This window comes from Temnothorax longispinosus, chromosome 2 (assembly GCF_030848805.1).
Source record: "Temnothorax longispinosus isolate EJ_2023e chromosome 2, Tlon_JGU_v1, whole genome shotgun sequence".
In the NCBI taxonomy this organism is placed as follows: domain Eukaryota; kingdom Metazoa; phylum Arthropoda; class Insecta; order Hymenoptera; family Formicidae; genus Temnothorax; species Temnothorax longispinosus.
Genome location: NC_092359.1, coordinates 24,213,470 through 24,239,946, shown reverse-complemented (window position 1 = coordinate 24,239,946; position 26,477 = coordinate 24,213,470). Strand labels below are relative to the sequence as shown.

Genomic DNA, 26,477 nt, shown 5'->3' with positions numbered 1-26,477 from the left:
TTTTCGCGCGCGCTCAATTTTTTTTCCTGGAAGATTCATTCCAATAATGCGCTACCAGAAATCCGCATTTGCATAGCCGCGCTTTATGCGACGAGGACTCGCTCGCGATTCCTCACGTATGCACTAGATTCGATTGCTTCTTCGCACGTCCGCGTCGCTATACATATGTAGTCTGAATAAAACCCTGCAATGTGCCGGAGTAAAGGGGCAACACATTCCCGACGGAATTAGTTTCCTTCGGAAGATTGCGGAACTTCAGATTGCGCCGCGCTGCAATAATCTCACACGACCACAAAATGCTGAAAGGTATACAGTATATACAGTCGTAGCAGGTGACATCCCTATTCCGGTTACGTTGCCGATCGCTCGTAAAACTTGGCGGAAAGTAAATCACGCGCCCGTGTTACGGTGCGCCGCGATTTAAAGTCGCTCGGAATTTTGCGATTACGGCACACTGTTATAATTCATAACGACATTCGTAACAACGTAATAACTTCCCGTTAATGTTTCTGAATACAGCAAGCCGAATAATTAGCCATTCTTCCGCATTAATTACGTAACATAATCCTTTTTCCTCCGTTCATGAATACAATTTTGCTTAATAGTTTCAACGCGCACCTTCTATATTTTATTGAAGAAAAGTTAAAAATATTTGCAATTTCTCGACAAATAAAATTACAAAAAAATAATTTTCTCGTAAAAGGAACTAAATTGCAAAATATTAATTAAAGTAAATCCTTGAACATTCAGCATGAGGTGATTGCTTATCAAGAATATAATAAAAATTGTTTCATTGATGGATTCGCATGAATAAAGAAGAGGCGTAATAATACATTAGGCAGTTATATCGAAGTGACCTCCACGGCTGTAGTAAGGGCTGGTAGCAACCAGTAACGTTTCTGACAATTCTAATAGGGGCCGTCGACGGACTAATAATAGTAAAGATCAATACGCGCCGGTAGTAGCAACTACGTCTCCTCTCTCGTCTCTTCTCCCTCGCTCCGGCCGATCGGCACGAGCTCGTCGTCGGAGCTTTTCGTAGTGAAGAAACCTTTGCAAAACTCAACCAATAAGAGCAACGCACACTTTATGTGTTCGGTATATACTGAGCTTATCGAAGAAGCTTCCGAGCGCAAAGAAAGAGAGAGAAAGGTTACGCTGTTTATAAAATATTGAGTATATGTACACACAACTGATAACCCGAGTATCTCGCCTTTTTCGTACGCGGGGAAAGTAAATTTCCTCAAGTTTTAGCAGACACATTTAGAGCAGAATGCGTCACAGAAGAGGAAAACTGCTGCAGATATTATCCCATTAAACTTTATGTTTGTGTGTCAAATTTTACGCCCGAATCGATGTACAAAGATGTGTTTTGGTAACAGATATAAAACTTTATTGTATGAAACATCTTATAATTACAGCATATTTCTTGTTCAATTATCTGACAGGAGATATTCTCTTTAATTCAACGTTATCCGACGATATAATAATTTAAAATCAGTTAATATTTTAATATTTTATTGCGATTTTTCCACTTCCATAAAAGCGTAGTAGTTCATTATATCTTCATACGTTAATCTTTACACTTACTCGCTGTAGAGCATTATCTAGTTGGAGAGAAATTACTCTGATGAGACTTCCTCGACTTTTTGTGTACATTATCCATATAGAACGAGCGCCCGAACTAGGTGAAGTTACACGTTGCACGATGCGTGGTGCAGAACACCGGATATGAGACGTGAGGTAATATTGTAAGACATGTTATAAAACAGTAATAATGCGCTGGCAACAAGTGACGACAATACGATGCGATCATCAAGCCTGTCATTTGCAATGCGAAAGTTCAGTATAGTACCCGGCACAGGTAGAAACAATCCGCATTCCATTTTGTCATTCTGTCGCCGCGCCGTGGCTCGGAAACCGACGACGCGATCGTTGATATAGATTGCTTTCGGGAAGAATAAAAGATCAGGTCGTCATTAAAAAGTACTACCTGTGTTTTCACTCCTCTCGCCTCGCTAAATATACGTCGTGCTTTCTTCTCTCGCACGTAATTACAGAGAATGTTTCACCGACGAAAACGCGGCGCCCGTAGCGGTCTGAAGTTCCCCCACACGATGCCGACGGTTCTTGACGCCGACGTCATTCACTAGCTTATCTTATTCTACTGTTGATTATAATTAAAGCGTCGTGTGACACGTGTCGTTTTCAGCGCAAACTTAACGTCGGCATTCTATAGAATCTGAACTTTGACAAATACAAAAATTAAATACATGAAATAAAATTGCTTTGCGATAATCATTAAATAATAATATATGCCGCGATAACATCCCCTCGTATCCTGTTTGCGTCATGTTTGAAGTTAGCCAGATTGACCCTTTTTTTTATTAAGCTATTTTTAAAAGTTAAATCAATTTTTAATTGAAAATTTCATTCCGCACAAGCGACCGACCGAGTGCCAGTGCTATCGATAAAAACTGCTGTAATATCGTGCAAATGTGCATTTGTAATCCAACAGACTCGTCCGTATTGCGAATCCGGGTAACACCGCTGATAAATTTTATTATCGTCGACCGCGCCGTTCGTTTCACACACGTTAGCGGTTTGCGCTTCGCGTTTTCGGATTACTTTCGTCCCGCTTTGTTCGATTTTCAAATACGCTTGAATTGACGCCAACGCAATCACGTTAAATTTGCGCTACACAATCTTGTAATCTTGCACGGGTTACATGTAACATGTGAATGGGAGAGAGGCGTAATAAAATCGTATATAGGTACCTTCACGGCAAATATAGTGACAGTTCTGTTAATGTTTACGGATAGTTTGGTATGGGTAAAAGGGAAAATTAATTTCAGAAGATCGTACGCAAAAACTAATAAAAATGATCGTAAGCTGTCGATTGTACACTTCACTTTGTGCAATTGTCAATAGCAAAACAATCGACTATACGGAAAAATCTTTCTTGATGGAAGGTGTAAAGAAAAGTACATATTTATAGCGAGAAAAAAGGAGAGAGAGAGAGAGAGAGAGAGAGAGAAAATACGAAGCAAATGTATCCTTTATTGTAAAGTATCTGTATCGCACTCCAGACTATTTGCTTCTCAATGGCCTCTCTAGGTTTCTCAGCATTACTATAAGTAAGCTTATTCCTTTCTTCATGTCAATAATTCAATTAAGAGATACCTCTGTATTTCATTGAGTGAAACAATCGGTGGTTATTTGAAAGGAAACTGCATGGTTATTCGAGTACGCATTCATCGTTTTCCTATCTATTCATAAACTAGATTATCTCTTTCGCTCTCTTCCCCCCTTTCTCTCTCTCTCTTTCTCTGCTCGTACTCCGCTTGAAATTTATGCTAATTGAGGAACACTCCTCTCGCAATGGTCAGCAGTTCCCGGGATTTTTCAGTGTTTGCCGCATTATCCACATCGGTGAATCCATTTACTTTGGAAACTGCGAGTGGAGTTAATACGTGAAGTTTGCTTTCCGTCATTCAACTTTGCTAACCACGTTCATTTTTTTATTAATCATTGCATTGACATGTCAAACGTATGTATGTATACACGATTGAAAGCGCGATTATATGCGATTCGCAGGATTTTGTTAACCATCTAGATGAAATATGGATTTAACCTTTTGTTGTGTTTGCATAAAAGGTGCCGCGTAGATTATTACAATACTTCTATTTCATTCTTTGCGTTATTCAACTGAATTTCAATTTGAGAAAAATTCAATTTTTCTCGTGGAAGGGAAAGAGAAAAGGACGGATACGCGTTTGCGAGAAGTGAAAGAATGTTTGAGAGGAGGAGAGAAAAATCGTGACGGGGTGAGCTGAATTCGACAGCGAGTGACGTAAGCAAGTTTTTCGTTGCAGTCGACCGCACGCGTAAAATGCATGGGATGTGCCAGGCTGGAAATTCCGGCATCCCGGTGACTGGATGAACAGCGTTAATAAGAAATGCGCTCTCGGGCACTGTGCGCCATGTACCGAGAAATCCAACGATGCAACTGTGTCCTTTTCCATTCTGTTTTCGCTGGCAGTTTGGGCTAATGTTGAGTCGCGTGTATTTCGCAGATACGACATTTGCTGTTGCAATGTCGTTTTATTGTGGAATTGCTCTTATTCGCACGAGTATAAAATATTCCAGTTATTTTAAAATTCAATAAGTGAACTGGATAAAATTTTTTGTTTTGAAAAACTTTTTTCTACTTTTTTAAATGCTCTCGTCCGTTTTCAATTAAGGATATGGATACGACGCAATGTCTAACGGAATGTTATAGTAGATTTAACTTGTTTGATCTTCTAAAGAAATGCTTGATTGTTGTGTGTTTATTAGTTATATTAATTTGATCGTTAAATAATTTTTAATATAAGAGGCTTCTCTATACAAAATAGGAAAATATTATGGATTGCCTATATGTTGGTATATGAAATTAGAAATATAAAAGGATCTTGTAATCATCAATAGAACAAAATTATTTGGTCAGAAAATTACAATAAAAATGAGAATAGCAAAAAAGTATTAAAGTCGAAAAATTAGCAAGTGAAAAAATTGAAAAAATTTTCAACGGCAAATCTCAACTTTTAATGAAAACACGATAATGTATATCGTAATTAAATATATAACTATGTATCTTAATAAGATTGTTGCATACCGCGATACTGAACATTTTGTTTTGGATGTTTAAATATTTTAATATATTATTTTGTGGTGTGGCGGTGTAGTGTTACGTGTACTTAAGAAAATCATATATATTTAATTAAGCATAAAGGCCATTGCACGTAACAAAGATTTAGCCATAATCGTAAGGCCGTAAGAAAATAAACCAATCACAGTCGATTATTCTCCTCGCATTCGAAGAATAATCGAGTGTGATTGGTCTATTTTCTTATAGCCTTACGATTACGACTAAAACTTTGTTACGTGCAATGGCCTTAAGATTTCTTATTTCTTAAGAATTAAGCATTTCTTTAGATTTATCGTGCATGTCTAATTTACAGTATTAGTTACTTTTGCTATATTTAGCTTAATACGAAGTTGATTCATTAATAAAAAGTCGAAGCAGTCTAGACTTGGGATGGTTGAACTTTTCAAGTTAAACGTCGGCGTCGCGGCGCGGGCGTTTCGCTCGTATGAAAAACACATATTTCGCAAACACAATGAAGAAGAAGCACGTAGGGTGTAAAACGAAGTACGTGAGATGTAAAATGCACCTTGTGCGCGAGTAAGTAAGATTAATATATAGTGGAGTAGCAATTGTTTTCGCACGCATTGTGTACTGTTGTGTCTACAAACACCGCGTACTCCCTGATTACTCAGAAATACAGTGGAGAATAAAATATCTCGGAGTTTTCTTGCTGTTAACAACAGCTCAATCTAGATCCCAGTGATGGATCGATTGATTGCGCTGACAGTTGATCCCTTTACATGACTTCTTACTTAGCGGGATGATGCGGCGTAATTTGATCGAGCATCGTACTTGAGTATTTGTGCGTGTCGTATCAGTTCCTAATGTCAACTTGATGAATTGAGTATCAGAGTTAAGTTCTTTCTAGATTGCAAGTAATATCACACAACTTGCCTAAGATTTTCCGCGGGATGTAACACTATATTGAATATCGTAAAATTAAAATCCTGAGTATTGAGAATTGGCTGTTGAATTCAGTTGATCTAGGAAAACGTGATAATGTTTTAAATGGATGAATAAACTTAGCTCCAATCTGAACAGATATATGTATATCTCTATCGCATGTGATCTCATGTTAATTTAAAGCGTCGTCGTTGAATTATTCTAGCGGTTTTCAGCGATACTTACAAAATCCTCGTGGGTGCACGTGCCATGATATTCACGGGCCAGTCGGTTTTTATTAGCTATCAATCAACTCTTTCCACATCATCCACGAGAACTGCGCCTGTTGCCTATTATACTCTCCATTTCCTGGTAGCCACTAAACCATGAAATTCTTTGAGCCGTCTGCATATTTTATCGATACCGCAATCATGTACAAATCGCATTCCTAGTAGCTATCTTTTATATAATCGAGGAGATGGGAGAGATAATGATATCAACAAAAAAAAAGTATAGTATTTGAAATATCCAAATTATGAGAAATTTAATGTGATAACCATTTTTCTATAATTTTTATATGTCGAATTTTTACGGCAGAATAATTAAGATGAGTTTAATACAAATTATGTTTTTGAACCCCCCCCCTCAAAAGTAATTATTTCCAATAGTTTTGTTAATATTAAATACAATTCCGTAGTCTTCAAATTGATCTCTCGCGTTACAGTTTCGAGAAATTAGTGATTATAGATTAAAACTTGAATATCTGTAATAAAGATAATAATAAGTATAGGTATATTTTATAGAAATATAGACTATATAATTGTAATTTTACAGACCCATTAATTATTTCTAATTATTGGTGCGTTTCAAGATGAAGTTGAAACGTCGACCGAATCGAAGATTCTACCGGCCACTTTCATTAAATAGATTAGAGTAAGGGATCGAGTTCTGTCCAGGTTGTCGCTGTCCTAACGAGGCATGCGCCTCGTTCTCTGAGATGAGAGATATACATGTAACCCTTTCCTCTGTGTTCCTCTCTCTAAGAGGTACTTCAGCAAGCTCCCACTTTGACCCTTAACGACGCGCAGCACGAAATTACATTGCAAAGCTATATATGATGAAAATTTTGCATCTATCTTGCGCTTTCTGATTTGTTACTTCTATACGTTTGCAAAGATAAATATTTATTATGACCAATTTTATATATTTTTATTCAAGTGTTTATACATCTGCAATGCTTGTGCCTACCTTAATGATTAATGAAGTCACAATAAAATTTACATTAATAATTAGCATACTTTCAGTCAATAAACTTTATTTATAACATAAGATTTTTTATATATTTGCAAGAATAAGAAAAAAAGGAAATATTAAAAAAATATATTATTAATACTTACATGAAATAAATTGCCGATTGAGAAAATTTCTTATAGCAGGAAGTAGGAGTGTGTTATGTCGTTATGTCATTAATAAGAAAAAAAGGTGCGTGCACGTGGATAGCAACCCCTCTGTCACTCATTGCTGGGGCATAAATTGTCGCGTGTTGTTGGAAAATCACGGAGGTCGGCGGTTGGGAAACAGGCGCCGAGACGTCTCGACGCCGTTTCACTGGCGTCATCTTCTCCAGGCTCCGGTTTTCTTCCTTCCCCTTCCTCTCTTGTCTATCCCCTTATATTTCTCTATTGATCCCTTCTTTCATTGTTCAGCCGAACCATCTCCACTGGCTATATTGTATGTTATGTAATTATGTTATAAAGTTACAAAGAAATGTGGTGATACGCGTATTGAGTTTAAGATTCCTGTTTTCTGTTTGATATAAGCATCTTTATAAGTTTCAAAAAAATTTAAGCGACGCAGGAATCTGCACTTTCAGCAGGCTCAATTTTGTGACGTAACGTTTATTTTATGTACGTTTATTTTATACTGTCAAATTTCATACATGAAATGTCAACGTAACGGAACAGGAAAGGCTACTTCCGATACCGTGCGCGACGTGTGTGTATGACATAAGATTAAAATACTTTCGTCAGCGGGCATCAAGGGCCACATCATCTCTTGGGAAGCATATTTCATTTCAACGCTGAAGCACGAAGTTAGAAAAGAAAATATATACACGTATTATATAGAAGAAAGTTGTTACATTTTTCATAATCATAACCACGTACTTCGATGATTTAAAGGGTAAATTACGGCAGATTTTAGGTTTGAAAAATGCAAAGGTCTATCAGAACATAAATTAAGTAATTATTAAATAATTAAAAATTAAAGACAAGATAATTAATAAATTAAAAAATGCAGATTTATATATAGCAAAAAATAAAACGGATAATTAAAAGTAGGAATATTTATTTGAATATTCAGCAAGCTAAATTATTCACAAAAACAAACTCTTGGCTGCTATACTACTGATAAATTACAGAAACAATTTATTAAAATAAATATTATACTCATAAAAGTAAATGGAAGAACTAAATTCAAGTAAGATAAAATACAGTCATGAGCAAAAGATTAAAAATAACCTAATTAAAAAGAAAGAATATATATGTAGTTCTTTCTAAGAAAAATTTAATAATAAGTGATAATTAAAATAACGGGTTTTTACATAAAATTTTATGACAAACTATTTTGCATGCGATTATAAAAGAAAATTACAACCAGAAACTATTGTATAACGTATCTATGAAACAAGGAATTTTATCACCCTAGAAAGATCGCTTTCGTGATAAATAAATTGTACAAGGACTACACGAGAGTAGGAGTATAATAAAAAATTAATAGTTAATTAACATAAACAATTAACGCAAGAAAATATATAAATATTTTACTGAAAAGATAAAAGGCATAAAATAACTAGCTTCAATCTTCGTTTACAGGTTTCTGTGACTTTGATAGCGGTGTGATAATCAGAAAGTAACAAAATGGCTGCGTTTGTGGCGAAGCAGATGGTCGGGAATAAGCTCAATGCGGTTAAAGGTAAGTGATTTTAAAGAGTTTTCTTTTCAAACGTATCGCAAATTATGTTTTTTACGATAAAAGTCTATTGGCTAATTTATTTTTCATCTGATTCGAATTATCTCGTGACATCTGCATATCTTATACATACGTATAAACACATCCAATTCAGATATTGTATAAACGAGGAAAATAAACCGTAATATTCAATGCGTCTGTAAAAATCCGAAAACGCGAATATTTCAAGCTAAACGTTTTTTCGCGATCACGAACGCCGCTTCCGCGATAAAATTCAATCGTAACTGTAAAAGGAAACGTTTTAAAGACTCCTCGGAATTCCTTTCTATCCACGCCAGTTTCAGCAAGACGTGACTCGCTGCAAATTTGTTTGCCGCCATCTTGCATAGACTCAGAGCGGAATATTACGCCACTCGATTATTTTGACATGAAGCGTGATTCGATTTACCTTCCTCGAAGAAAAAGATGAGAATTCAAATATTAAAATTATTTTAGAAATTGTATGTTTATTCTCTCCATCTGCTCTGGATGAAATCATCCCCTTGAAACATATATATATATATGCATGAGGTGACCAAAGTAGTCCGAAATCTTTAAGAATAAAAATACAACGTGTTGAACAGCGTTATGCTTGGCACGTTGTGTATCAGCACGTTTCGTTTATGCAATTATCGTAAAACCGGATGGATCAGCGTGCAACTACCGTAGCAGTCCTCGCAGCTATTACGGCCGCGAGCATCTGCAGTAAAATTGCGCTATCTTCGCATACGCGCATAGACTTCGCCCACGGTTGGATACGGAGCCCCGTTCGTGTTTACCGTTGTGTTAGAGCTATTATGTTTCGGAAATTCTCTATACGGGTAATTTCCTTGTTGCATAACGTTTAAAGCTTAAAGCATTTCCAACGAATACATCATTCAATACAGAGTTTTCCAAAATATATAGAGTGCCTCTTTTATAAGTAAAGTATGCAAAGAGCATGATAAAGAATGCAAAATTTTAACCGCAACATAGAATATGATACAGAGATATTCGATACGAATATTGTTTCTCTCTCTCTTTCGCTTCCTGTAACAATGTGCACATATATCTGTAACAACGGCCATAACGGAATCCGAATCTTCGCGAAATGTTATTAATCGTTGATTGGGGCGATTAGTTTTCGTTAATATGAAAATTGGCATTTTCAGATTCCGACCGCAATCGCGGTTGGAAGTTGGGTGGAAATGATAGAAGACGTAGGTACTCGCGAGACGAATCGCATCGCCGCGTTCGTTCGTTCGTTCGTTCGCTTCTAGGATGTCGGTGGATTGAACGATGGCCGGCAATAAAACTTCTGTCATTAAGCGAAAGTTTCAGCTTTCGTGTGCGACGAAGCGGGGAAGCGTGTCGCGGGGAATCCATAATGGGGAAAGCGGGGGAAATGGGGACCTTCCTCACAAATCGCGAACTCGACATCTACTTTGAATTCTTCGTCCATTTGAGAAATGCAGGGGAGAATAGAGTTTTATATAATAGAATAGATGGACATGACGTAGAGCGGTAAACTTCCTTCCCCCTTGTATTCTATATATACATGCCTCGGGAAAACTTTCTCTCATTCTTTCAAAATAGTATAAAGCAAGTATAAAATATATGTATGCACATATTTTATACATAAATATATATATATATATATATATATATGTATATTTATATAGATCTATATGGAGGCTATATACATATATTGAGCTAAACAAAATACAAGAATAAAGATGAATCGCGGACGAACGTGACAGTGATTAAAAGGGGAAAGGGAAATCAGGACGGACAGTATGTGGAAAAGAAGAATCGGCAACCCAGACCTCAATTGCTGCAGCCGAGTTCAATGAAAGCTCACGACGGTTTTGCAAATCGAGCCGCATTTAGAAGTTTGGGTCGCGTGAGTCACACCTCTCTTCTCTTCCCCTCCCCTGTCCTTTACTCCGAAGCTCCGGTAGCTTTTTCGTTGTCCACGTAGGTTAATTGAAATCCCGCTAATCGATCGACCGCGACCTATGGTACCGAAACCTAACTACGTTGAGTCGATGAAATGCCGAAACGAAAGAGAGATAGATAGATGGATGAGATTTATCGATAAGAGCGTAGGATACAATTAAATTGCTTTTCATATAATTGTTTTTGCTTTAAAGATTTATTGATTCGATTAACTTGCCGCAATTTTTCAGCTCTCAACGTTAAGTACGTGATCCGATAACGACGTGTATTACCGGCCTTTAGCAAGTACTATACTTATACTGAATTAATGACGGTGTTTATTATGGACATTACCATTCAATCGATAACCTGGACTATCCGATGATATCGCGATGTGACAGACAATCGCCCCTATTAATTATGCGCTTCGTGATTTATTCGAGGGGACAACATAGACATTTGGACGAATCATTATAATAGCGCGGCTATATCCCTCATCCCTCGACAGAAATTTGTTTTCGAAAATAATGCGGATTGTCGTTGAAAATGGAGATCGAGAAGACCTCGAGGAACACGTATACAAGGCGTCGCGTTGCAACGTCGCAGTTCGGCACAAATTTTCCGGACAATTTCGACCGTGCACAGCATACAGAGATCGTAATTTATGCCCCAAATACAATTACGCAGTTGCCTGAGATAATTAGTGTAATGATGTCACACACTCGCACGAGGCAAGATACCTTAATTGCGGAACTTTCGCTCGTCGTTAACGATTTCCTCACGCGCGATATACTTGTTGCGATACAATTACTCCTGCGAGTTGGGACAGCATCGATTGTATCGAACGATTTCACTAATTGTAAGAGCCATTCGTGAAATTACGCACTGCAGAATTTTCAAATTTTAATCATTCGTTCGAAATAAATGTGCCTGGCTTTTAAAACGAACATCGTTCTCTAGGCGATTTTTTCATATACATAACTTAAAAGCGTTTTCAATAAATTTCAAGTGAACTTTATTTAAAAGGAACTTTATTTAAATTGGCATTCAAGGTTTATTTCTCGGGATATTTAATGTTGGAAATTGGAAAATTGCGGAAAATAGTGGAACTGACCTAAAATAATTTGTATCGCAATATTTTCCACAATAACATCAGAATTTTAAGTAACGTGTCAATATAATACAAGCCAATTTAGTAATTAAATATTTGACGTTCCTGTATTTGCAAATTATTCGCTAAATGTAGAATATTATTGATAAAATGCGGGAGCAAATGCGCCGCCGTCGATTAAATGAATAAACGTTTAAAGATTTGTTAGTTAATTTGATTAAATTTCATTAAATGAAAAAAATATTGCTGCTACATATCTGTTTTATATACCAGGCACAAATTTTACATTTTTTGCTGCAGTATCGTTTGATATTGATAACGAAAAAATTTTATTCTACGAAATTATTAACGAATAATCACTGTTCCGCAATCCGGCAGTGCATCTACTTTAATTGAAGTCTCGTTTCGTAATATTTGACTAACGATTTGTCATGTGATAGGGGAACGAAAACGAGGAACGTATGGCGGTGCAATCTGTCGGAGGAACGAGCAAAAAAAGCTCGATATATAGATTTCGTGCTTGCGTTTTTGCGGTTGGTCGTACCGCCGATCGATCGTTCCAGTTTTGGCTCGTTAAAAATCTCATAGGGGATTTTACAAGAAATAGCTCCGTTACGGCGAGCAGGAGGAAAAATAGAACATTTTAACGCGAATAATGACGCTAGATTCCATAATTTTCAGCTGCTTAATTGAGAAATTCTTGTTATCTGGTTATTGGTATATTTTTTTTCTTAAATCTGTTCTATAATAAGAGTCGCGTCACACTTTCGTAATATTCCATTAAGTTTCATTGAATGAATTATCCTTTAGTATTAAAAACATCGATTACCAATGCTAAAAATATGATGAGACGGAATTTCTCATATTACAAACTTTTTATCGGACGTACATTACGCGGAAGTTCCATCTGAAACGCACTGCTTTTTCCACGCGGGTATTGAAATTTTCGCCGCCATTCTCGCGACCGAGTTACGTGTATTTCTATGCGAGTCGATTTATAGCGATTCTGCATTACATACGGCTGCTACGTTTAGCGATATTTAATTAAATCCCGTCTGGTAGGCGGAAACTTCTGTCGATAGTTGGAAACAGTTTGCAACCACTCTTACCACGGCCATCGGCCACGGCTCGCGGCGTGAATGGTCACGTGGGCACAAAACCGTTATTTAGAAAGCTGATCAGAATGCCCAGATAATATGCGAGTAACACTTTGCGCAACGCGGAAAATTCATATTGGACAAAAATATGAGACAGGGTTCGGGTAGAGGGTTGGGGCGGAGAGAAAACACGTTTCAGAAAAAAAAGAAATAATAACTTTATAGTGTTCGTATAAAATTAGCTTTTAACAAGACAGTTGAATACAAAAAGCACAAAAAAGCAAGAGATGCATACGCAAAAAGTGAGGCGTTAGCAAAACTATGATGATATAATAAAAATACGGTAATCGTAATGTAAATAGAACGACAAATAATTAAAACAATAAAAGAAGAGCAAATGTGCTATCGATTTCGTGATGATTGATTTCTTCACGAAAATATTACCGTGGATTGTACCAATAAATAATTTTGTAATAATATATATATCATACTTTTTTACAACACGATATCTCGTTCAGTATAGTGTAGCTGGTCACTGTCGCGATGCGACAAGTATTTTCGTCCACCTTTTACATAATTTCATTAGAAGGGTCGAGTTAGTTTCATAAGCGCAGCAAAAACGCGAACAAGGGAAGAAATGTAAGGAATATGATAAGCTACACAGACTTGGAAATTTAATCAACCTTTTTCTCCTTTTCTCTTTCTATTCGTCGATAATGCGTCCTCTCTCTTTTCTTTCTTTCCCTCCCACCCTTACATCTGCCTCGCTGCATTATTTTATATATTATTTCTATTATTTTTAATTTAAGGTAATGCAAATTCTTTCCTCCACTTTTACAAGAAAATACCATTTTAGGTTCGAAGTTAGTTAACGATAAAAATAGGCTGACTTCATCTAATAATCTGAAAGATACTTCGTTCGATGTTACATGAGAAATAAGCCATCAAAATCTTTTATGTACAGTCTTTTGAAACTCTCCTGGTACATCGAGACCGTTTACCGATTGTAATTTATAAAAAATATTGTTATGTATTATCACTTCCGACAATGCTGAGTGAGACATATGTAGGGAGATTTCGAGCCATCCTTATGGCACGGTAGTATCATGGCAGGGCTTGAAATGAGGTAATTTATTTTAGGATCTCCTATAGCGGTAGAATTCAGGAGCGTCCCGTATACTAAGACCTTTTGTCTGAATAATCTAAAAAGGGCAGCGCTAGCCTGGCGATTCTGAATGAAGAATGTAAGAGGAGATCCCATCCCATTGTAACTCGCAAAATGAGCCGTAATGCTGACGTATTGGCAGTTAAAGCCAACTAGATTTCGTCGAAATGTAACCGTGTTTGCAAATGTCGCATCAAACTCTAATTTCGTTTCCTCTCATTTAATTCGAGCTATATATATTGTCCACGATGTTTCAACTTTGAAAGTTTAAGCGGATGAATCACGTATAATTTCCAGAGTTGTTATTCTCGGCTATAAGCGAGAATAATTTTCTCTATGATCTACTTGCAAATCGTACTTAAAGCTTTTGTTTACGTAAGAATTATTTCTCTGTTTGATACTTCTCAAATAATATATGTTAAATGTTGGTTACAACTTAGTTTCTTGTCATTTTTCTTTGTACCGCGAGCTACAAGGTTTACGAGACTTTCTAGACCTAGCTGTACATTTTCAAAGTAAGAAACAAAGACAAAAAGAAAGGCAAAATCGACGACTACGACGGGTACGAACGAAGATGAGAATATCAAAGTCGAGAGAGAGCCTCTGGTGAGAAGTTTACGGAGGTAGGAGGATTTTCCTCGATCGAACGTCGTTGATCCCATGAGTTTGCTGTATGACTATCGTAGATAATAACTAATACCAGGATAATGAAACGCCAAGATTTCGGACGAACTTTAGTTAATTAACATAACTTGCTAGTCAATGATAATAACTATAAATACAATTTGAAGGTACAGAAAAAGACTCGATAGTTAAAAAAAAAATCATAAAAAGTAGAAAAGAAGACAATATGAAGATAAATATCTTTTTCACTTAAAATTTCATTTAATCTGATCCTGAATAAATATGAAAAACTGTCCGCCTGTATTAGTGTCCACTTCAGCTAATCATTCTTCAAACAGCCAATACAATGGAAACATGGCGAGACAGCTGTCGGATCGTCGGTAAACGAAAATATTGAACGATACCATCATGACCGCCGCCGCGATTATGCTAATTGCAGTAGCAGCGATCACTCTGCGTGACAGTGATGGTGAATCGATCGATCGTTCCGGTGCGGCTAGGTAGTATTAATTAATTGGATGCCACTAATTCGGTCAGATCATTTGCATGGCACGATATAATTGCAAGCGCGAGAGCAATAAAATACGAAATTTAGGCGACACGTATAGTCGGGTGCGCCAATAGATGTCTGGTGCATCAATATTTAGCTGCTGAACAATATTTTTTAAATTAAGTTTTATAACACTTGAGACGTATATTCTTCTGTCGACGCACAATTGTTTGGTTTGATTACCTCATGCTCGTAAAAAATGAGAAAAATGTCATGAAAATGTTCGTTTGTACGTGAGCGTATAGAACGGAGTTGATTCAAGATATCTTATTTAGACGTGCTATAAATTATGGTTCTAAATTAACAAATTTATTAATAAGAATTTTAATATTTTAAAATACAATTCTTTGGATTACATTTTTTTAAATTGTTACACTCAATTAGTGTAATTTACTTTTTTTTTAATTTCTCTTAAAAAACAGGATTTATATTTCGCAAATAAAATAATTTGCGACTCAGTGAGGAGTTTTTGTACACGCGAACGACATTCAAAGGGCTAAGAACTTAATCGATGCATAAACTGCTTTAGGCCACAGCCGCATACCACACTGGTTTACTTGACAAGTCAACCAGAATTTTCTTTTGACCCCGATGGGGTCAGCGAGGTGAATCTGCGAGGTCCTGCATGCACGATCCGAATTTCCAGCTCGAGTACCACCCTAATCGCGTGATTAATGAATCTATTGTCTTTAAACCATGCGTCTAACATATATATGTATTAAATAGTACATATTTTTAATAAGAAAATTCCTATCACATTACTCAGAAATTAACATACTTTGGTTTACTGACGATTTATAATTTATACATCTCCTTCATTCAAAAATTTAATTTGTGAGGGTGCGTAATTTCGAGATTCAACGCGCCACATAAATTCACAAATTAATGAATCCCCCATTTGCGATATTCGATCAATTTCAAAATAATTAATCATTTTCAGCGCGTCGCGATATTAAGGCATCACGGCCGCGGAGCCATTATCTCGATTCCCGACGAGGCATTTCTCACACTTCGGCATCGTTGGCGCGCAATTTTCAGCTCTAAACGAAGCTCCCCCCCGCGTGCCATTCTCAGCCTTTCTCCACCCTCCTCTTCTTATCCGTGCGCGTGCTATATTAAGGATTCCACGACGATAGTGGTTGTAGATGACGATAGGTCTCTCTGTGTCCCTCCTACCCTCCTACCCTCCTACCCAGTGACTCGAAATGCAGCAGCGATGCTGTTAAATGAGCATTCAACGCATTCAATTCCGCCATTTTGCTCCCTTTCGACGTCTTCCGCCACTCGGAAAAATGTCAGCTGATGTGCATGACGCTTTATTAAGTTTGAATTGCAGCATGGAATAGAATCTCACCGTCGTGTCGCCGCCGCGCCGTGCCACAACCGTTCGTCGAACGAATTAGAAAAGCCGTTTCTCGAACGGCGGAAGTGGACGAGAAGAGCAGAAAGTCGAAAAAAAAAGGAAAAAGAACCGGCTGAGAACCATGCCTATCTTGAATCGCTATCTCGCAAATTGCTTCTGGTCCTTCCAGAGACATCCGTCTTCGGCCAGGAACAATCCCTGACTACGCTTACGTACCTCAATTTTTTTACGAGAGGCTCCTCGATATAGGACGAGGTCTTTTGTCGACTACTTTCCGCAGATCCGACCTAGAATTTTTATCTTTTGCGTTTGTCATGTCGAGCGACATCCGTTTATCAAGCTTCGTCGACAACGGCTTATACAACGCGATATATAAAATAATGATCGATATGTATATGTTTAAAACATTATACGATAATACAAAATAATTTACTTAATACGTACGATGAATATGTAACGTGTCTTACCGTTCACAAAAAGAAGATAAAAAGAAGAGATAGATGAATTCGTTTGTTATTTATTCAGAACGCGGATGAGACTGTGGATTGAAGGATTAAGACACGTGTCGAACGTTATAGGTTTTATACTTTTACTGGTGACAGATAAATGTTAGAAAAAGTGAAAAAGAATGTCGCATATACATGATGGGATTTTAACGGCTTCTCTCGACGACTTCTCTCATTAGCGCCGCTGACTAGCGTTTTTATTGTCGGTATTAACGCGTGACGTAAAAATTATACCGTAATAATCGTTTATTTTGCTTTTTTAACAATTAATCCCCTATAAGTTGCTACGACTATATTGGTTTACGGTATATAAGACTTGAATAAATTGGGACTACATTACGCAAAAACTGAGCAAGAATAGCTCATTTATAGTAGCATTTTACGCGCGATATTTAATCCTTGGTTACTTGCACGCTGTTCCTACACGTTTTTATTCAATATGCAACAATCCATTTTCCTCTTGGATCAATATATAAAGAATTAAACGTGACGATTCACATTAGAGTGATGATACATGGCCCGGTGATATGAAATTCTGTTCGTTGTACAAAAACTTTCTATTCGCTCCGATGTCCTTTATTATTTCATTAGATTCTGCGAACACGCGAAATCGAAGCTGCACTTCTTACCTGACCTTTTGGCCATCGTTACATTAATAATGCGAAGGATCGCGAGGTCGCGCCTTTATTTCTCACCCAGGCTGTTTCCTAACATCTTTTGAATGTTTCAATATTTCAAAAAAGTTCCCTTACTGCGAGAAACAATAGCCTCTATTATCCTGTATTATGGATTGCCGGCAACAACTTTGCGCGAGGGTTCAGCTTCCATCGAATTTCTGCAACTTTTCCATTTCCGTCTTACAGTTCGTTTATATTTTGCAAACTTTCTTCTTCCCTGTTTCTCGTTTTTCATGTAACAATTGCTCGCTATTATATCGTCTATAAAGTTCGCGCGAGTGCACTTTATATTACGATATAAAATAACTTGTCTTTGAGAAAAGAGCCAGAAAACAATCATGGTAATGTTGAAGATTTCATTCCTTAAGATTCACTTTGGACAATCTATATAATTCGTGTGAAAATTCACGATAGAATTCTATTTATAATCTTACGTGCCGTGTAATACGAAAAATATTTGAAAAGGATCAGAATACAAACATATATAAAATATGTATTAAACACGCATATTAAATAATAAATAGAATTTTTTCTTGAAATCTGATGCGAACTACTTTTTAAACTACAGACTGATATAAAAAAATCATATAATTAAACGTGGTAAAAAATGGATAATATTGTGGGGAAAAACGTAAACTTTTTTTTACAGTTTTTTAACTTGATTTTGTTACTTTATAATGGATGTGTTTGACGCCATTTTTACGCTTAAACCTTTTTTCTTCCGGACTAGAGCATACATGATTAGAAAAAGCGACTAGAATGAATCTTTGTGTAACTTTATCTTTGTGTAACAAAAACACAATGCCGTAATCAAGTGGCAACCACAGGAGGACACATCGCGCTCAGAATTACTCTACGTTATTCGTGAGCATGCATCGCGCGCCACTACTAATTACGAAGTCGCCCGACGAAGATATTTTCGCAGAATTGGCGTCCTGCATCACGCTGACGCTACGTGTCCTTCCTAATTGAAATAATTGCCACGCTTATATGAGACAGAACTCTTGAAGTTCACGAGCATTCTCTATCATTAGCTACATATTATTATATAGATTTACACTCGGATTTACACATACGAGTATTTTATATACATATATATTTTAATAAACACCTATTTATAAATGAGCACCATATAAGCATTATAAATAATAACAAATAAATAATAGAACTTTGCAAAAATAATAGAACTTTTAAAATTTAATTGATCTGCTCTTTTTGATTTACTTCTTGCTTTGTTATTTTCTTTATAATAATCGCTTGCAACATATATATATATATATATATATATATATATATATATATATATGCATATATCACGGATGAAAATTAATCACGAAAATTGCACGCAAGAATGCGTTATCATTAATAGCTTTTGGAATGATGGGAATTAATTACAAATGGCCGGTAGGAACGTAAAACTGTTCGGACGGAATATTCTAATTTGACGTAATTAATGAGATATGATCACCATCGTCGCTCTCGTCACTGGCGAGAGAGCACTTTATGATTTCGAACAATTGCGTATGGCGTGTTATCAGACTTGTAATTACCGAGAAACTCGGTGCTTTACACGCTGTTTATATTTAGCTGTGTAGTCCTTGTTCGGTACACTTTGATATATTCAAAGCGTGTCGAAGACATTTTGATATATGACTCGTTATCGAATAAAGTCTCGACTCATGTAAACTAGAATTAGATTAATCACTACTAGTTATTGCTCAACTAGTCAAATTATGCTCAGTTATTGATCGTTCTCGCTCAATTAATTCTTCGTCATCGTTGGGTGGTCGTTTTATTAGTTCTTTTTTCCATTAGATCTTGTAGACACCTCCGGAAGCATAAGTAGTAACGACGGCGGTGGGAAAAACGTACAACTTTGACTTTCTCTCGTGACAGGTCGGTTAATCAAGTCCTGTCTTTCAAAACCATCACTTCGACGGTGAAATATTAGTTGGCTTCATCGACCACGGCCGAGGACGAGTTTTTAAGAATATCATTTACCTACGTAAACGGGGAGGGAATGTAATTGATACAAAAATAATACAACGGAATAATGTAATAATAACGAAGATAATATCGTTGCTCATCATTTATTTCAATCTTGGATTAACTTTTTTACTCGAAATAGCGCAACTAGGGAGGGTGGAAATCAGCAATGAGGTATAAATATTGAGAGATCGAGGAAATGGGGAGAAGAGGGAATGTATTTTCCGCTTATAATAGTTGTTACGAGAAGAAATTACAGAAATACGGAAGTGAAGTGTATATAGAAATTATACTGCTAATAGATAAACATGGAATGCAATCTTCGATGAAATAATGACAGTCTGTGGAAATTGTCAGAATGTGGCTCAATCGAACGAGTTTCAATTTGCCGAACTCTGATTGAATCTTGAAATAACGAGAACTGTACAGTCATCGCCTGAAAAATGATCGTTTTCCGATGTACTAAACATGAAGGTACTGAAAATAGCAACGAAAAATAAATGTCATTGTAAATGTTGCAAAAGCGCTCAAATTAGAATAACTTTATTAATCCTTTAATTACCAGAACTGTTACTTCGTATTTAAGAATTAATTTCTTCCTACATTTTTTATCCACATTTGCAAATAATTAAGACAATGTTAAAATAAATGAATGAATATTAGAGAATGATCCGATTTTAAGAAATCCATTTTTTGGAAAATAAGCTTTTAAAAACATTAACAAGTTAGTTGTTACGAGAATTAAGAGATTTAGATGCTAAAGTAACATCTGTGTTGAAAGCTACATTTAGTTTAAAGTAGAGAAAGGATATCAACAATATTCAAATTCTCTCTTATTTGAGTTTCTCGAAAATGTAAAAGATCTTATTCTACATTTTTTTTACCTTTTCACATAGAGAATTATTCTATTTTGTCAGAAATGTCTTTTAAGAAAAGGGCAGCGAGTTTCAAACTTTGGATTAAAAATATCTTGATGGAATTTGGTCTAATCATGAAGATAGAGCGCGACAGTTTGTCCGGAAATGCCATGCGGTATTCTGATGTCGAGTCAGAGAGCGAGGACGGCTACGAAGTCGGAAATACAGTCGGTTTAACGCACCTATATTTATAGCGCGCGCGTATAGCGGTATAATGGATAGCGTTAACAGACCGCGCGAGCTATTGATTTCGGATTGTGGTCGGGCGCTGGTGGCTTTTGTTGCAAAGATTATAGTGCGCACACCGCTGGCCACCTCATCGCCCTTCCCTCCTCTCCTTTCCCGCCATTCGCCACCCTTCGACCTTTCGAACCTACCTCTATCTACCTACTTGTCTACCTCCCATTTCGACTTGCTTCTATGTTGTGATTAACACGAGGCGATTATAATTGCTTCATGTAAATTAATTCTTATTCTTTATATCACAAAAATTTCTTTAATTTGATATTATAAAACGCACCTTGAAAGGCTGTTAGGATCGGCATTTAGAATAATGTACATCTATAAATCTTTCCTAAAAAGGTATTGGAGATATCCCGAATTACCAAGACGGAGCGTTAGAAACGCCATTGCAATTAAAGAAAAGCTTTCAGTTTTAAATTTATAGGTACAAAATCCTGTAAATTTAAAGCTGAAAGCTTCTCTTTAATTGCATCTGTGGGCATTCCTCAAAACCACTGCAGAATAGTTTCAGCATCCCTCCCAATCGGTTCACCTTCATTTCCGCCACACTCCTATAAGTGTCTGCACAGTGATCGAATGTGAAGGACGATTGTAATTGGTTGGTGTAAACTCAGACAACTCTCCCTCCCCTTAGCAGTAAACTTTTCTCTTCCCAAATGATTGGCGGCAAGCTTGCACGCCGCTGTCGTTCGTGCTGGCAAACTTTGTCGGAAATAACCACTTCCGGGACTTTCGGAAGTGTCCACGAGGAAGACGACTTTCCCAGTTTCAACGGTCGATAGAGATAAGACGTTCTTCTTCCTTACGGATGAAATTTAAATATATTGAACCCAGTTGTATAATTACAATTCGTATCTCGCATAAAATCGCAATAACAAAGCAGTTCTTAATCTGTTTCATATGGAATAACTAAAATTAACCTGTAGAAAAATTTCGTTGAATTTGACGTTTTCCTACTGTGCTCTGTATACAAAATTAAATTTTTTAACTTGCAAAGGTGTGATTACACGCAATTAATATTATTAATCGGCACTATCGGGTAAGTATTATCGATATAAAGCTTGGGGATTATTTTAACTATTGCACGAGTATGCAGAAATCGCAATCGCTTGCCCGCAAGCACGAATCGCGGCCATGAGTAAGTTATCGCCTAATGCATTTTACATTTCGTGCGCGTCGATGATCGATCGTTGAATGTCGTTCCTTCCGGTGGGTAGGTACGCGGGTTAGTCCCGCGGGAATGTCGAGGGAAGCGGGATGATTGATCGGCTTGACTTGAATTATTCGGATCGGACGTATCAATTGTCGAATAAAATTATACAGATGGAATGACCGACCGAGGCGTATCGCTCTCTCTAATTAATTCCATTCGACCATCATGTTCCATATGATTAGGCTACGATACCGCGCGGAGCGAGTTTTAATTCTAGAAATCTAGCGTCAAATACAGAGAATCCATTAAAATTTTTTAGAAATAATATTTTAAAATAAAGTTTAAAGAGCAATTTAATTTATTTTAAAAAGTATCGATAATTATGACAACAGTAGTACGTAATGAGGAGAATATAATTTTTATGGAAATTAAAAAATAAATTAATTTCACTTACTTTCGAAAGTTAATATTAGAACACTCGGAAGAGTTAATTTAAACTTAAGTTACCGAGAATTTCTTTTTATTTTTATTTTCGTGACGTCTTTCCCGTGACGAAAATATCTGAGAGTTAGTTGAGCAATACGGTTGTGTCGGTTGTATAGTCTATAAATGGAAGTCCTGCGATGGGATAGAGTATAAATTTGCGTTCAGCTTGTTCATTACACGACTGTTTTATCGAGTTGCTGTCATATACAGGTACACGTAGACGCGACCGATAAATCTTGCGTCTCGGCTGCGAGTAGGCTATAAAGATTTTTCTCTACACGCTTCGTGCTGAAAAGCTGAAACGAATAGAGCGGAAATGTGTGATTAATTTACGATCACGACCAGATTGCGATCTCTTCTTTCGCTTGATTGGAGTTAAGATATCGTCGCGCATGTTCGAATCGCGCGCGAGAGTGCTATGTAACGTAGATTATTCCCATACAATTTATACGCAACATAATCGTAAACAATACAACTGTAAAACTGAAAGTTGCATAATATCTTAAAGAATTGCTTACTTATTACATACTAAATGTGTAAAGTATAGTCAAGATTTCTGTCTAGAAATGGGATTTTCTTTAAGAGTAATAACTATCGCGAATATATCACTTTGAAAACTGTTCTTAGAAAGGGCTCGTTAAAAGTTATCTGTTTCTCACGACCTCATTCGGACGATTTTAATGATGTGCATTCGCAGGCTAAAATATCGCTGAGACAACTGGCAAATCGATCTTATGCCGTGACTTCGAAGTTCCGGGGCCGGTTATCCGCAGAAATTTCGTGCCGCGAATCTCCGCCAGCTACTTCTCTTCGTTTGCAATAAAAGATACAGTTCGTTTATCGGAATATTTCCGTTTGTCTCCTGGTTCTGTCTCCAGTCGTGAACGAGAACGTGAATATCCATAACGAAACTAATGTCGGGAGATTCTTGGATAGTGCACAAAATTTCTACAGTAACAAAATTGATAAAGGAAGATATTTCTGTGTACAGTTTTTTTATTCTTGAACATTATATGTCAAATTATGTAAATTTTTTAGCTATTTGTTTCTGAACCCAATCTATTTTTTTTTGTTAAGTTTCTCAATTTTTCAGGGTTTAATGTTTTTTTTGTAACTTATCCACGATATATCATACTATATTTAGATTCAGGAGGTGCTTAGAAATTAGAATACGAATCAATCATAGAATTGGGTAATGCAGTTGTAGACATTATCTGCTAGGCTAAGCAGATAATTGCGGACTTCTAGTAAGAAATTCTGCGAAGGAAACGAAGAAGAACGTTCTCTTGAGATCGTTCGCTCGCTAAGTAGTCGAGAGGCTTACGTCGGAAATTCCGTAATGGTTCTTCAGGTAGAACACGAGTATCCTCGAGGAATATCCGAACTATGATAGCAGCCAAAGTGGAAGACCCCTTTGTCGGGTTAGAAAGACCACCGAGAGACCGGATCATAGCAATAATGTAAGGCACCTTCAAACACAAAATATATCGAATAGTTTCTCTAGATTTGCCGCTTATTTACACATGTGTTTCATAAACCGCGAATGTAAGAAGAAAATCGATTAATCGATACAAAATCAGTAGAGAATTTCTCGCAATTTTTTTGAGACAGAAAATTTTTATTAATTTTAACAATCTGTCGATCACTGCTCGTTCTTTATATATCTTATTTAATTATTAAATTAAAATGCTATATATATATTAAGTTTTATTGAAGTTCTTCGTTATTTATTAGACACTCTCTAAATCTGAATCAGTGAATAGTCACTGATTCAGATTTAGAGAGCAGAATTTTACGTTGATGTATATTTTTAAGCTGCCTATAGACATCTAGAATAATTTATTTTTTAACCATATATTTTGATTATCAAATTTATTTGCAATTTTATATTAATACTATTGCTCGTGCAATTTTGAAATTTTTTATTTTACTTGGATTTTCATGGTTGGATTTGTGAATATCCTGTATATATACTATCTAAAAATAGTATCTTTTTTAAAGCCCTCGACCTCAATAGCTGTAATAGAATAACCGGCGTAAGCGCTTTTTCCTGTCGCCATGTTTTGAGTGTCATACGAAAAAGAACAATGTATATTGTGACAGAAATTGTAAAAATTTTCTTCTCAAGAGGATTTAATATTCGTGGTTCATAATTTCAAAGACTAAATTTTTAAAATATATATTCTAAATATTTAATTCTTTTATTACAGAGATATTCTATGTTAAAAGATGGATAGAACACATTGGAATATTTCAATGAGCAATATTAAGTATACACATATACATATATATTAACTTATTTGTTAAAGAAAAGCTTTATTTTACAAAATGCATAACGAAAGAAACCGTTATTTTCGGGAAAAAATGGAGATAATCTCCGGCAGACACCAGGTTTGCGGAATAAGAAAGTAATGCAATAAGCCGTAGTAAAATGGCACCGTAAAAGCGCTGTACTCTGTGCTATTCGCTTGCCGTACGCTCGCCCTGTGCGAGTTCACCTTCCGGAATTAACTAAAAGAAAGCATAATAAAGACGAGCTATGCATGATAACACTTATCGGAGGCACTGAGCACCCCCATAAATTGCGATAAAGTCCAGCTACCTTCGCCTATCCCTATTCACCTTTAGTAAACCACACTCGACGACCCTCGCAATTTCGGCGCGTTTCGTGTGTAATTTCGGCGGCGATATTATCTTAAACGAGGATCTTTGCGACCCAAATAACGCCGGAGAAGAAAGCCTTACGTGACGAGGAAGATGTACGAATCGCACCTTTTGCCTATTAATTCAATTTGTAGATAAACCGAGTCTTTCAGCACGAAATTATATACAATGTTAAAAAGAAGGGTTCCGAACATGTAGTATTCTCTAATCTAAATAAAATGTATACATTATATAGATTCAGAGTTTCAAATAAAAGAAATTGCTAATTTAATTCCTATTCAGCTCCGGGAAATAAGAAAAAAATATTTTTAAAAAATTTTGATTTAATTCTAAAATGAAAAATATCGTAGTTTCGAATTTAAATTATTTCTGATTCGATATCGATTTATGCCTAGATTGACAAACGTATATTTTATTAAAGTCTGAAGAGAATAGAATGCTCTTGTAAAATATTTTTTGTTCTGCTCTTGAGTCTTTTAATTCAGTGCATTTAAATTTTCATTTAACATCAATATATGTTTTACATATAGGTATACATCATTGTCGAAGAAAACTTCTGAAATTTAAATCGTGATTTGATTTTTTAAATATTATCTCTTTATAAAAAAATTGTAGAAGAATGTACAAATAGAAAAAGCTTCGAATGTAATCTTGTCGTAATGCGAGAACTTGCGTTAATAGGGAAAATAGGGAAATTCTATCAAGCGACACAGATACAACGACAAAGAGTTACGTGTTCCTGTCGAGGTGAGGATTAAAAGTCGAATACAGGATTGTGGAAGTTTAACGGCATCGTCGACACGCCGCAATGAAAAGTTAGAGGCGGCTGGTATCAGGTTGCGCGTCGTGGTTGCCCGAATTTGCGAGGAGGTTTCTTGCTCTCTCTCGCAATACGAAACTTTACAGACAGCGGATAACGGCAGCTAGACTCCACTCAGGGAAAGGTTATCCGTTGTCTTCCGCGATATTTCGCTCGACCTGAATCACATATATTCTTGATATAAAGTGATTCGGAAGATATCTTATCATGGCTATCGGCTTATATCACAAAACTTTATATTCAATTTGTTGGAAAAAAAAAAGCAGCCATAACAGATTGTGGAATTCGGAAAAATAACCGTTTTATGAATTGCTAATCTAGATTTATCGAGTACGAAGATTCACGAAGATAATTTGCATTTTTGAAAGAGAACGTTGAGCATTCCGTTTTTATCGAGGAAATTTCATGTAATGTGGCGCGTATTTGTCCGATCATGTGGAACGATACTGATAGCAGGAAGGAAAAGACTGCGCATGAAAACGAAGACTATTCGCGTGTCGGTGACAATGTTTCATACAAATAGAAAGAATTTTCAGCGTATCTATGAAGACACATAAAAGAGTAAAAAATATATATTAAAGGTATATACTTTTCCAATGGACAGAAAAGGAAATGAG

The 26,477-nt window shown here is 36.3% G+C and overlaps 1 protein-coding gene across 1 annotated transcript in view; it reads left to right on the top strand.

Annotated features, from left to right (window-relative positions):
* Positions 1 to 26,477, top strand: part of Cpx (synaptic transmission protein complexin) — a 128,906-nt gene that overhangs the window by 24,216 nt on the left and 78,213 nt on the right. The window contains exon 2 of the mRNA XM_071771175.1: positions 8,446 to 8,545. Within this exon, the coding sequence (XP_071627276.1) occupies positions 8,491 to 8,545 (55 nt within the window). The 5' untranslated portion in view covers positions 8,446 to 8,490. The remainder of the gene's footprint in view (positions 1 to 8,445; positions 8,546 to 26,477) is intronic.